Genomic DNA, 14636 nt, shown 5'->3' on the forward strand with positions numbered 1-14636 from the left:
ACTGTTAAAGGTTTTTTTTTTTTTACCTTATTATATTTGCCATGGTAGCCTACCCTGCCAGGATTTTCTTTCATCCTCACTGTCATGAGTGTATTAGGCAGCCCTCCCAGTATAGTCATATGCAAATTTCATAAGCCTGCCATCTATGTGTTTATCCAAGTCACTGACAAAAATTCATTCCACTAATAGCTCTTTCCAAGTTGTTATCCAATCACAATTCTTTAGGTATTACAGAATTTCAGCCAAGTTTGAACACATCTAATTGCAATGTTACTTAGCCCATATTTCTCCTTCTTTCCTCTAAGATTAGTGTATTCTGTTCCTGTCCATAGAATGGAAACTTCTTGGTGGGGGTAAGGGTGGGAACTTCATTTTTGTATTTGCATTCCCAGCACTTAGCATGGTGCTTGCCTCACAGTAAATGATTTCCAAGTGACTGTTTATTAATTGATTGGTTAATTGTCCATTGCTTTGCTACTATCTAGGTATATAGTGCTAGCACCATTCTATCTTGAAAAAAAATGGAATGCATCATAACCTGTTTTTGATATAATCATGTTGTTTCATTGTGATCACCACTTTTTTCCCTCAGATATTCCCTTTTTAATAGCATATCCTAGAATTTTGCCAGGAATTTACAGGCTCCTTTCTCTTTCTTTTTCAGAGGCAGCTGGTGGCACAGTAGATATGTGCCCTGAGTCTGGAGTCGAAAAGACTTATGTTCAACTCCAGCCTCAGATGTTTACTAGCTGTGTGACCTTGGGCGAGTCATTTAACCTCTGTTTGACTCAATTTCCTCAACTGTAAAATGGGGATAATAACAGCATCATCCTCTTAGGGTTGTGAGGATCAAATGAGATAAACTTTATAAAAGGGCTTAACACAGGGCCTGGCACATAGGTGCTCTATAAATGCTTATTTCCTTCCCTTCTGTTTTTTTAGAAAATCAAGACTTGTTTTTTTTGCCAGTCCTGTGACTATTCTCCCATTCTCCAGATTCTTTCAGAAATCACTGACAGAAGATCAACAGTCACATCTTGGTATATGGTTTATCTGGGCTTACTGACTTCATGTTATCAAGAGTAATCAGGGGTCGGCTAGGTGGTACAGTGAATAGATCACTGGCCCTGGAGTCAGGAGGATCTGAGTTCAAATCTGGCCTCAGACACTTGACACACTTACTAGCCATGTGACTTTGGGCAAGTCACTGAACCCCAACTGCCCTCCAAAAAAAAAAGGGTAATCAGGTGCTATCTAACTTTCTTATCCTGCGCTTCTTTTCCCTAGTTCCTGCCAATCTCAAAGATCATTCTTACCAGAGGAAGCAGAAGTAGAGAAGAGCTGACGAGCACCACCTTCTCTTCTTATCCATTACATCATCCTTTCATCCATCCTATTCTCTTTTTGAACTTCCTCTTTTTCCAGTAGTTTTTGTTTGTTTTTTTTATAGGGGGGAAAGCCTCTTTTGTTGCCTTTAGCTCCTCTGATAGATAGCCTTGGCTCATTCTGAGCTGTAGGACTTCTAATGCTATTCTTGGAACATTCCCTGTGCTTTTGTGGTCATCTTCCATAACCTGCCCTTGGTTCATTTTTTTTGTACATTTTTTTAAAATCCGAGTTGATCTGTGAGTAAGTATCCTGTGCATCCTCTTTAGACAATTCTCTATTCCTTATCAAACCTTTCCCTTTGTGTCTTCAGCATTTCCTTCTTCAGAGCTTCCCATCACTCCTGGTATGTTTCCCCTGTAGAATTTTAGGTCATAGGATCCTTCTTTATCAGAGCATTCTCATATTTGCTCTCCTAAAATCTAGGGTACATGTCAGACTAGCCTTTTCTCTCCTCTGCACAAATTCTAATATGGGGTGATGGCTTCTCTCCAAAGTTTCTGCCATTCCTACTTCAGCAATTTTTTTTTTCTGGTGAAGGTCAGATCCATGATAAATGTTTCCTTTGTTGATTCCTTTACCTTTCATCTTCATTCCTCTGTGGCTTAACTCCTACTGACTCTGGGCTTTCTCCATCATGCCATAGGAACCTTCTCACCCTTCAAGTTCCCTATGCTCCTGTGGCCTCTTCCACTGATTGGTCAATTCCTGACAGACTGCCCCTTTAGCCTTTTTCTCTGATTGGTTGGTTCTTTCCAGGACCTGGAGAGTTCTCCAGACCACCCATGTGCTTTCTTGACTTAGAATTTTTGGTTCACCTCATTTCTTACCAATACTTTGTGCATTGGCAATAAATGCACATTGAATTGGATTTATATATTGACATCTGAGGGCCGTGAGTTTTAATGCCATTTCCTTCATAGATTTTGTCTCTTGTGATCTCCTCAGCATCTCTTCTATTCTTCTTCCCCTATAACCATAACTGTGGTATCTAACTTCATGGATATTTATAAGTACTTTTCTCCTATCCCTTTCATTTTTTTATTAGCACTTGTTATCCCTAATGAGAATATTTTAAAACATGGTCCAGAAATAATAGCTAGCATTTAGCAATAGGCCAAATTTATATAGTTCTTTAAGGTTTGCAAAACACTTTTCAAATATTATCTCAATAATTACAAATATTATCTCAGTATTACTCTTGGTACTTTCTTCCTACTTGCTTTTATGTGTTGTCTTCCACTATTAAAATATAACAGAGACTGTCTTTCTCTTTTGCTTGTATTTGTATTTGCACTGCTTAACACAATGCCTGGCATATAGTAAGCACATAATAAATGCTTGTTGACTTACTGAAGGATAAAATTGCCATTAAGATGCCAGGAAATTAATAGTAACTCTGCTTTGGGCAAAGAGAAAGTTCCAAAAGATATCCAGTTAATTGAATTTCCTCTACTACTATATCATACCTCTCTGTGCCTGGCATGATATATGTTTGACAGACTTGGCTAGTTCCTCTTCCAGGTGGTCTGTACTCTTCTCCACTGACAGTATCACTTCTCTTTCTGCCTCTGTTAATCTCTGTCTGAATGCTTCCCACTCTGGTGCCTGGATTTTCTCATAAGACTATAACTCCTTAATATGCAGTGACATTCTGTCTCATCTCCCACATTACTTATATCTTTTTATGATCTAATCCTTTGGATTAAGGTATTTCATCCCCTATTCTAGTCATAGGCTTCATTCTACCAAATTTCAGTGATGCCTATAAATTCAAATGTGCTTTCTTGACTTAGAATTCTTAGTTCACCTCATTTCTTACCAGTGCTTTGTGCATTGGCAGTAAATGCACATTGAATTGGATTTATGTATTGACATCTGAGGGCCATGAGTTTTAATGCCATTTCCTTCATAGGTTCTGTCTCTTGCAATCTCCTCAGCATCTCTTCTATTCTTCTTCCCCTATAACCATAACTGTGGTATCTAACTTCATGGATATTTATAAATACTTTTTCTCCCATCCCTTTTATTTTTTATTAGCACTTGTTATCCCTGATCAGGATATTTTAAACCATGGTCCAGAAATAATAGCTATCATTTATTAATAGGTCAGATTTATATAGTGCTTTAAGGTTTACAAAACACTTTTCAAATATTATCTCATTTTATCCTCACAACAACTCTGGAAGGTAGATGGTATCATTATCCCCATTTTGCAGATGAGGAAACTGAAGTCAGAGGTTAAATGATTTTCCTAGCCAGGGTCATATAGTTATTGAGTGTCTGAAGTGAGTTTTGAATTTAGGTTTTCTCAACAACTCCAGTTCCTGACTCTAGGATAAAGAGACACTGCCTTTGAGTCCATTCTTAGACGTACCTGTATTCTTAGCCAGCCATTGACTACTCATATCTGCCTTTTTTTTTCTGAAGTCCTTATCAGTGATTGGTAGTTGGGCAGTTGTTTTTTTTTTGGGGGGGGGGGGCATCCTAGATTTCCTGTCTACCACCCCTGGGTTCCCAGGCAAGTCACCTAACCTGTGGGTCCCATTTCCCTTATCTATAAAATGAGGGGTTTTCTAACACCCCCTTAAAGTTTAACTCTCTGGTCCTATGAAAACACTGTCTCTGTCCTTAAGATCTTTAGTTTCTTACCCATAACTCTGTAATCTTTAGCAATGTTCACTTGATTCACATGGGAATCACCAGAAGTGAATGATGTTCATCCTTATCCAGTTTGACTGGTCTTGGATGACTCTTTATCATACCCTGGACTCACGCCCTGGGAATGCACCAGTCCTCTCTATTGCTATTAACAGGTTAACAAATAACTGCTTCATTGTGCCCTTCAGGCAATTACCAACAAATACTGCTTGTCATCTTCTCTGAAATGTGCCTGTGGCTCTGCATCCTCATTCCTTGGACAACAAGCAGGTGCATCCTTCTCAGAGTGTTTAGCATTTTTCTCATTGGGAAAAAGTCTTATACCTGGTTTTTAGCATTAAGTGTTCAGAGTACTTCTACCATGTCCGTTCTTTGAGATATTCTACTCCCCTGCACCCTCTTCACCCTCTTGATGCTGGTCAGGATTCTCAACTCAAATCCTTTTTTTTTTTTTTCACAATGAATGCTGTCTTTCTTATTTTGTGGGTTTTTTTTTTCAAAAGGGAACATTTCATTCTCCCTGATAACCTGTAGCATGGGGAGACTTCTTGAACCTTTTTATCTTTTCTTGTGAGAGGCATGTCAGCCTGCACTTAGAGCATAGATAATTACTTGGCCACGAATGTCAGAAAAATAAGCATTATGAGCCCCATGCAGGTCACAGCCAATTTTCCCCAGTTCCTCATACTTACTCAAGGTAAGGGCCACTGGTTCTTACTCTATATAACTCCCCTATATCCTAAGAGTTCCTCTTTTCTTTTTCCCCATGCCTACAATGTCTTGCTCCTATCTGTCATTTCCTTCAGGACTTGATTTAAACTCTTCCCTTAAAGAGCATTCCCTGATTTTGTTTTTTGTTGGCTATGGATTTTATTTGTTACCAGGGCTTTGTTTTCATTTCATTTCTACACCCTCCCCCACCCCTGCACAAGTGGGCAGGGTAGTGAAAAAGAAAGAAAAGAAGATCATTGAAGTTATCTTCTTTTTTCTGATGGACTTGAAGTAAAACCTTAGAGTTGTTTTAATTTTAATTTTCATTTATCTTATTATTAGTGATTTGGAGTATTTTCCCATATAATTGTTGATAGTTTGGAGTTCTTTTGTGTGTTCTATCTTTTGATGATATTTATGTATTGGGTAATGTCTAACTGCCCTTCAAGGCCCCTCATATAGTACTATTCGTGTCATATGTGTTCAGCAAATGCTTGAAGAACAAAGTTCAGAGTTAATGGAGAGTGTTGCAGAGCCATAACATTAGCTGTTTGAGCACTACCTTCATAGGTACCAAATACAACTTCAGGGATTGCACATATTCTGATATACAGTGATATGTCATTGTAGTTGCTTATTGAAGCTTGTACATGGTTTGTTTTTGTTTCTGGTGGGCTGTTGAGAAGATACAATATAAAGTCACAGAATAATAAAATTTTCTTTCTTGAAACATGCTGTTAAACTCAAAAGCATTTCAGAAAATGTTTCTAATTGGATTAGTTTGTATTAAGTTCACAAGCATTTGTTGAGAGATCTGCTGTGTATCAGTCAGGTGCTATACTCAGTGCTGGAGATATAATCAAAACATGCAAAGGGTCTGGTCTGCCCTTAAGGAGCTTACATGTTGCTAGAGGGAAACAGCATGTACATAGGTGAACATAGATACAAAGCAGGTACAAGTCACTTTTTGTGGGAATTAGCAATTGAGGAGATCAGAAAATTACTTCTGAAGGAGGTGGTACTCGGAGATTCTGGGAGACAGAAGTGAGGAAGAAGGAGAACGTTTCTGACATAGGTTTGCTTATTGAAAGGCATGGATCTGGGAGATGGGTTACCATGTACAGGGAATAATAGCAAGAGTAATTTTAACATTTATGTAGTGTCTACTACATGCCAGGCACTTTATAATTATTATTTCCTTTGATATTCACAACAACTTGGGAGGTAAGTGCTGTTATCACCTCCATTTTACAGATGAGAAAACTGAGGCAAACAAGTGAAATGACTTGCCCAGAGGCATACAGCTAGCAAGTGTCGGAGGCAGAATTTGAACTCAGGTCTTCCTTACCCTAGGACCAGCACTTGATCCATTGTACCCTGTCCTAGCAAGTAGGCCATTTGGTTAGAACATAAGTGTGCATTAAGGGAAGGAATATGAGATTAGTCTGGAAAGACAGGTAGAAACCAGATTGTGAAGGTCTTTAAATGGCCAACAGGTGTTCACATTTGATTAGTCACTACTATAGCTCATACCCTCATCACCTCTCTCCTGGACTTTTTGCAATAGCTTCCTAACTAATGAAAGTCACAAGTCTCTCCCCACTCCAAACCATCTTCCACAAAGCTATCAGGGTGATCTGTCAAGAATGCAGGTGTGACCCCCTCCTCAGTAAGCTGCAGTGCCATGACTCCTCATGACCTCCAAGATCAAATTAAACTCCTTGCATTTCAAGCTCTTCCCTACCTGGCTCCTTCCTATCTTTCTAGTTTTCTTACATATTGCTCTCATATACTCATGATGCAGTCCAGCCATACTTGTTTTCTGGCTGTTCCTCACACATGAAACTCTGTCTTTCGTCACTAGGCCTTTGCATTGGTTGTCCCTCATGCCTGGAATGTTCTCCCTCTTCACTTCTGTTTCTCAAAATTCCTGGCTTTCTCCAAGATTCATCTCAAACTGCAACTGCAGAAGGTCCTTCCTGATACTTCTAGGGAGTTTGGTTGCAATGTAAGACAACTACCTGAAGTGATGTCAAGTCAATCAGGTTTTTTTCAAGGTCTCCAAAAGATTTGGGCATGTTTGTAGGTAGTAGGGAAAGAGCCATGGATTAAGATTGAAAATTATGAAGGAAAAAAAATGATCAAAGGTGGCAAGCTCAGTGAGAGATTGTGGTAGAGGGAGATATAGGATCAAGGATGTAGGGAGTGCATTTGGTTCTTGGTAAGAAGGGCAACCTCTTTCTGGAGGTCTTGCAAAGAATGAGAATGGGGGGGAATGTTAAGGGAGTTTGAGATTTTTTTATAGATGGCCTTATTTTTTCAATTAAAATATGTGGCAAGTGACTCTGATGAAAGGGAAGAAACAGAGGGTGTGTAGGTAGCTTGAGGAGACTTGAAACAGATGCTTTAGGGGAGTGTAATAGGAATTCAAGTAATTAAGGAAAAGGATTATTACCATAGAGCCATAATGGCCCAGTTGAGATTAGATAGTATAAATTTGTAATGGAGCTTGGTTAGCATGGTTTTGTGACTTCCTCCAGCAGAATTCAGCAGCTCATGAGTAGGAATGAGTGAAGAAGGTAGGTGGTGGGGGTAATCCAGTGTTGAGGGGTTGGAGAAGATGAACAAGGCAGCAAGGGATTCCAGGGCAGAAGATACCATGAAATTTTCAGAGAGAGAAAAGACAGAGCAGAGCAGGGGTGATAGACTGGGAATACATGAAGAGACAGTGACTACTGGGAATGAAGATGTTTAGATGGAAGGACAGGAGGTTGTGGCCAAATAGGAATTTCAGAGTTTTGTTTGCAGAGATGGGACAGTCAGAGACTAATGGGATCAAGTATATGACCATACTTGTATGTGGCTAAAGCGGACTGAAAGAAAGTGCTGGTTGTGGGAGTTAAACTTGATGAAAGGAGAGGCTAACATGTTTAAGGAGTATGAGTAATGAATGTTCCCTTGACATTCCCCTCCTTCTCCCCCCCGCCCCCCCACTTAGTCTCTTTGGTCTTCTTCTCCAGCCATGCCAGCAGATTGGGTCCCCAGAGTGGTGCCAGATATTACTCTCTGGGCTCTGTGGGTTACCCTGTGAGTAGCTACTCCTACATTGTAGCTGCTCAACTACCTACTTCCCATAAACAGATCAGCTGTCTGATTCATTAACTCACAATTGAGGCGTTTACACAAAAGGCAAAGCCATACCCAGAGTGTACTCTCCCCCAAATATACACAAGGAAAGCAGTCACAAACTTAAAAGACCATGGAAGTGAAGTAGACTTGTAGGGTCACACCTGTAGAGCTGTGGGCTTTGGGAATCTTTCTATTTAGTGTCCCTATTATAAAGTTATATTGTGTATATATTATGTATATGTCCCTATTATAAAATTCACCATTGGGTGTGGCTTCCATATTGGAAGCATGGCTCTGCTGTTTCCTAGACTGGGCTGCTTTACTCATCTCCCGGGTTGGGCCTCCTTGCTACCATAAAGGACAAAGACCCTTTATGGGGTGAGGGTGGGAGGATATGGCACAGAAGCTTCCCCAGTTCTGCTCACTTAGCTGACTACTAAGGGTTTTCACTTCCCGGGGCAGCTGGTCACAATATAAATACGTACAGCCTCTCTTTTGCCACCAGCTCTGAGGTTTTTCTTTGGCAACCTTCCTGTTTAAAGCTAGGGGCCCCTTAATGAGAGATCACTCTTATCTTAAGGTGATCAACCAGCTCATTTACCAGATCCTTATCTCAGCAGACTAGACTTGTAACTACACAACAGACATTTATTTGCCCAATAATCACAACAGTTGTGGAGTTCAGGTTTCCCTCATTTTTTAACTCTAAAGGTCTTGTGCAAATGAGGCAGTCTTTGCTTTTTATATGCAAGTCTCACTTTTGTCTTTAGCTCTCAGTTGGCATAATCTGAAAGGGGCATGCCTGTGTATGTATATTGAAGGCCCCAAGTGTGAGGAAGGGGTTAGGCTAAAGACAAAGACATGAGCTTGAGAAGAGAAGGGAAACGATTTGTGGGTTGATAAACTGCTAGTAGCGTCTGTATTGGATCCTAAATCTAGATGAGGTAAAGTGGAAGGGGTCTAGAAGGGACAGTAAAGAACAAGGAATAGACTTGATCATTCTCCTAAGTCTCTGATGGTGGGGGTGGGGAGGGAGAGATAAGAGAACATCTAAGACTGGAGATGGTGACCAGAGAGTCAGTGTTGTTGGAGGGGTTTTGTTTTGCTTTTGGGGGGGGGGGGGAAGGAACAGGGGATTGCAAAGAGGTAAGAGAAGTGTTAGAGGGAAAGTCTAATAATAAGTAGGGCAGTTGCTCTCTCACGTCAAGAGGACTCACTCAGTGGGAGAGAAGAGCAGAGCCCCATGGGAGTACAGAAAGTACTGGGCTGCGGTGGATGGCTCATGGTGGTAGAAGAAGGGAAATTTTGGAGCCTTCTACTTGGGATATCAAATTTTCTGAATTAACAGGAATTTGGAGAGAAGGGTTTACTGGCCATTGGACAAAGTCTTTATACTCTCTCATTCACTGAGCAACTGTGAGTCTGTTCCAACACCGAGCTCAGATGATGATTATTTCATTTACAATTACAATCCAACAGCAATTGGTTTTCTTGTTCTAGTGTTGATCAGAATTGTACTTGGAACTTAAATCAGTCAACCAACATTTGTTAAATGCCAGCTGTGTGTCACCTACTGTGCTACATGATAGGAATACAAAAGCATAAATCAAATAACCCCTGTCCTCAAAGAACTTGCACTTTATTAAGAGACAATATGTACATAAATTAGTTTGTATAAGACAAATATGAGGGTGGGGAGGTGAATGAGGAATGCTTCATGTAGAAGGTATGGCTTGAAAATAGTTTTAAAGGAGAAGGTGATTCTAAGAAGTAAAGGTGAGGTGGGAATATAGCCTTGGCTGGGTGAGGAGAGTAGCCATTGCCAAAACACAAAGATGGGTGTGTGTGAGGAACTGTAAGAAGACCAGTTTGGGGAGACTGGAGGTGGGAAAGGGAGTAATGTCTAATAAAATTGCAAAGTTAAGTTGGGGCCAGGTTAAGAAGACCTTTAAAAGATCATCAAAAGAGGTCTATATTTGATCCTAGAAGCAATAGGAAACCATTAGAGTTTATTGAGTAGGGGAGTGATATGGTCAGACTTAGAAATTAGCATTAGTATTTTTGGTGGTTATGAAATGGTATAATTTGGAATATCAGTTTGTCATAGAAATAGGTTGCCATAGAAATTATGCAAAAAAAATGGTTTTTATTTGAAATCTCAGAATACTTATTTTATTAAGTTCAACAGATATTAACACTTGTGTTAATCATTTTCCTGTTTGCTTAGATTCATCTCTGCGTATCTAAGCTTTATTTTCTTGGGAGTTTTGTTCATGCTGAAAAAGCAACTGTTAAAATTGTATTAATCTACATACAAACACTATATAATACAGTATACTAGAGTTTGGTGTCAAGCAGTTTCAAGATTACTTAGTCATTGAAAGGAATCTTAGGAGCAATAGATTTAGGCTGGGAAGGAACCTTAGGCATCTGTCTCATCAATGCTAACTTATGTGTTCAGGATCACTCAGGTAAGAGTAAATTACAGAGGCAAAATCTTGGTCCTCTGACTCCCAGTCTAGCACTGTTTTCTACCACATGATGATGCCTTTCCTAGAGAACCTCTTGGAGGCTCTTGGAGTCTTTGCTTGCCTCCAGTGTAGAGGTCCAATAATTTGTTTCCTAGCCTTTCTGGTGACTGACAGATTTTTTTAGTCCTGTTCACTTGGTGATATATAGCTCGCCTTACATTAAGAATAAAGTATCTTATAATTTTATTTTTTCACTTCAGCGAAGCAGTTTAAACTATCTTGGGTTTTTCTTTAACTGATTTATTTCTGGGTTCTGTGAAGTGTGTGATAACGGCCCGCTTCATAGACTTATTTATTCACAAACAGATCTTTTAAAATAAGATGAACTATTGGATTCTGTGAGAATCATACTTCAAAAGTCCTGGGCATAGAAGTTCCAAGATTACAGGAACAATGACTAGTTACCTCTGTATGTGCATAATGTCTTTTTTGTGCTTTTGGGGTTGGCTTTTTTCCATATTTTTTCCCCAATCAGTTTCATATTTTTTCTTTGTTAATCTTTAAATTCTTTTGACGGCAAGAGATGTAGCTATTTGGAGAGGAAATAAAAAATGCAGTTAGTGGCTTTGTAGCTATCTTCTGTAAAGTCATTTTGCAGTGTGTCTTCAGTTCAGGAAGCAAAACAGTGTGAATGGGGAGGTTTGTCTAAAGCAGGGACCCCTGACTCTTCTGTTTTGTATAACCTCTGAACTTAGAATTATTTTTACATTTTAAAATATACTTCTGAAAATATACTTTATTTTAAAATGTAAAACCATCCTTCACTCAAAAATAGGCAAAATATAACAGTACTGTACATGTCAGGTAAGGCCTTCATAGTTCATACTATGGTTACATACTCATTTAAAAGTATAGATTAAAATATACCACCTCTTTGAAATCTTTTTTGGAAATACTTAGAGACTTCTAGGATTTGAATATGTTATATTGTTTGCTGAGTAGCACTTAAAATTCAGGGGTAGATAACATTTTCAAGAAGAGCTTAGCACAGTACAATTTCTATTTTATATTTTAACTGTAAAGGTTCACTTGCTAACCCTTAATATGGAGGTTAGCAATTTAGTCATACGTTATTTGGTTAACCTAATAATGACTTGATAACAAAAGGGTTCAGAATACCTAACATATAATTGGAAGAACAATTGTGCTGCTTTTACATAAACATCTTTGCAAGTCACTTTTGCCCAAATCAGATGACTTGACCTTTATTGAATGTGTAAATTCTTTTAAAAAGGGGGTGGAGTCTGGTTATATTCTTTGGTGGTTATGAAACTGCATTCTCAGGAGGTTCTTGAGTGTTTGTATGCTGGGCATTATTTGGAATACTGAAAACTTAAGTAATTTTTTTCCTTAACAGTGTTTTAGTTAGTTTATAATATCTTTCTTATGTGTAAACTTAGGGCCTTGTTAGTCTTATGACCCTCTAGACCAGACCTGCACACTATATGGCCTAATTTCAGGCTACTGTCACTTGACCCATGGTAACATGTGATAGACACCCAGAATCCTTTGGCAGGCCGTATGTTGTGCAGGCCTAGTCTAGACCAATCTTGAATATTGAAGGTTGCAAGACTGATGCCAAATGTTAGCTGCCTTAAAGGTTATTGAGTGGAAGAGAATCTGAAGGGAGCAGTGAAGGTGGACTCTTAACTACCCCTCTCAGACGTAGAGCTGACACAAGGTATTTGTGCACCCTAGACAAGCTTTGAGTTTGAAGAATTTTATACCATATATATTACTCTCCTGCTGGGACCTTGTACCTTTTACAATAAAGGTTCGGTTTCACTTACCACAAAATAAATAGTTAGGGACCATGGAGAGCAGACTTTCTGGAATGATTAAAAAAAAAAGCATACCTCATTTTGCCCCCCACTCCCAACCCCCCTGAGTTTTGTAGCCTTGAAAAGTACATTACTTGTCTATACTTAGTCCTGGCTCACTTCCCTTGGAAGATGTCTTTCATGTGAAACACATTCTGTTGAGAAATATTAATATGAGCTTTGAGCATTTCTAATTGTTGCAGTTATTCATTCAAGATTAAGACTGCCCACCTTGCCAAAGAAAGAGATCCAGAGCATCCAGTTGTGAAAGCCTCTGGCTATACCCCGAGATCTGTTAATATTCATATAGAGAAGTTCTCTTGAAGCAAATATGCCATGAATGTCATTATTGGAGGTTGAACAGTGGGTTTTGAAATAGCTGAAAATATTTCTAGAATTTTGGGGGGTACATTTCTTAAGTTTTGAACCAGGATATCAAAATAGGATATTGTGTATTATTTTTTGAGATGAGTAGAATTTTCATGCTATCTTTGTAATTAAATCATTTAATTGGTAATGAAATAAGTATTTTAAATAAGTACCCTTAACCTATATTTACAATAATATTATTTTCTCCCCCGCAGTGCTGCTTTTGACAAAAAAACAGGATTACGTGTAGCAGTGAAGAAGTTATCCAGACCATTTCAGTCCATCATCCATGCAAAAAGGACTTACAGGGAATTGCGGTTACTTAAGCATATGAAACATGAAAATGTAAGTTATCAGTGAGGGGAAGGGAAAGCTGTTTTTGAGCAAGTTGGATTTTTTATTCTTAAACATTTGAAATATCTATGATGGCACAAGAATGAACCAGACAAACTATTGATAATATCTTAGGCTTGACCCTTACTCACATTACAGTAATAACTATAATTAAATTGTCTGAAGGCTGACTGTCTAGAGTAAGATGTTTCTTATTTTACTGTATACTCTGTCATATTATGCCAGTACTAGAGTTTAGCTCTTATTCCCTCCTCTTTTTTGTTTAGACAAACTGCTGAAGCCTAAAACGAGATGAAATTGGAGTGTGTGTGTGTGTGTGTGTGTATGTTTTGAGAATACTAAGCCTTTGCTTTCCTCTTTGCAAGTCAGATATTGATGTTCATTTTTAACTTGTAGCAATGACCTTAGATATCAGTAAAATAAAGAATTTAGCCACAGCCTCACAGATTTTGGGTTGGAAAGCACTTCATTGGTCATCTAATCCAACCAATACCTGAATAGAAATTCCTAACACAGAATACCAGTCAAATAGTCATGCAGATCGGCATCCTGGTACAGTGGAAAGAGTGCTGACTTTGGCATAAAAGGACCTGGGTTCAAATCTTACATCTTATGCTGATTTTCTATTGCAATCTTGGTCAAGTCACTTAACCTAACTGGGCCTCTTGAGGTCCCTTCCATCTCTAAATCTGTGGTCCTCTGTTCTCCAAAAACGAAGAGGCCAATACCCCTTGAAACTGTCCATTTCCATTTTTGGATAGCTCTTATTATTAAGAAACTTTTCCTGACATCAAGCTTAAATTCAGTTCTTTGGAGCTCCCAGCTTTTACTCTTGATTTTTGTCCCTTGATGAGATTATGTGCTATAAACTGATTTTATTCAATAGTGCTGATCCCCTAAAGTAGGAGAAAAGTACCATGATGAGGGTTAGAAACTGATGAAGTGGAATTAAAGACTGAGAACAGAGGTCAGTGGGGCAAGGCATGCTAGGAGCATTGCTTGTGAAGTATTAAAATGGCAGGCAGTAGGGTGAAGAGTCTGGGTATGGAGACAAGTGAAACTAGTGTGAAAGAGATAGAGGGAATGATAAGGGCAAGGGATAAATTTTGTGTGAGTGGGACAAACATATCCATGGGAGGTCAGGGTTAGAGAGTGGAATTTAAATGTTGAAGATCTGGGAGATCTCTCAAATGCTTCCCCTTCTGTCTACTTGTGGCTATCATCCTAGTTAAGGCCCTCATCACACTTCACCTGGACTTCTACTGTCCTAATTGGACTTTCTGACTCCAGGCTCTTCTTTCCCAGTGCATCTTCCACAGTTTCCAAACTGATTGATACTCCTAAATCACAAGTCTGACCTTATTACTGCTCCCTTGTTCAAGAAGCTTCATCGACTTCCCCATTCATTGCCTATAGGATAAAAGAAAAACTCCTCGATTTGATATTTAAAGCCTGGCTCCAGTTTACCTTCCAGACTTAGTTCACATTCTTCATCGACTGTTCTGCATTCCAACCAAACTAGTTGGCTAACTAATTGTGTTCTCTGAACACAACATTCTATCACCCATCTCTTTGCCTTAGCCAATGTTCTTCACATCTGGAATATACTCCCTACTCCCTCTTTACCTCTGTGTCCTCTTAGAATCCCTGGCTTCCTTGAAAGCTCAGTTCAAAT

The 14636-nt window shown here is 39.0% G+C and overlaps 1 protein-coding gene across 4 annotated transcripts in view; it reads left to right on the forward strand.

Moving 5' to 3' along the window:
- The window catches only part of MAPK14 (mitogen-activated protein kinase 14), a 97779-nt gene that overhangs the window by 25666 nt on the left and 57477 nt on the right, over nucleotides 1–14636 (forward strand). For all 4 annotated transcript variants that reach the window (XM_069073535.1, XM_069073537.1, XM_069073536.1 and 1 more), the window contains exon 2: nucleotides 12823–12952. In XM_069073535.1, coding sequence (XP_068929636.1) covers nucleotides 12823–12952 — 130 coding nt within the window. The remainder of the gene's footprint in view (nucleotides 1–12822; nucleotides 12953–14636) is intronic.

The sequence above is a fragment of the Petaurus breviceps genome, unplaced genomic scaffold (assembly GCF_028583685.1).
Source record: "Petaurus breviceps papuanus isolate PSGF00001 unplaced genomic scaffold, PetGlider_PUasm1.0 90865, whole genome shotgun sequence".
Classification (NCBI taxonomy): Eukaryota; Metazoa; Chordata; class Mammalia; order Diprotodontia; family Petauridae; genus Petaurus; species Petaurus breviceps.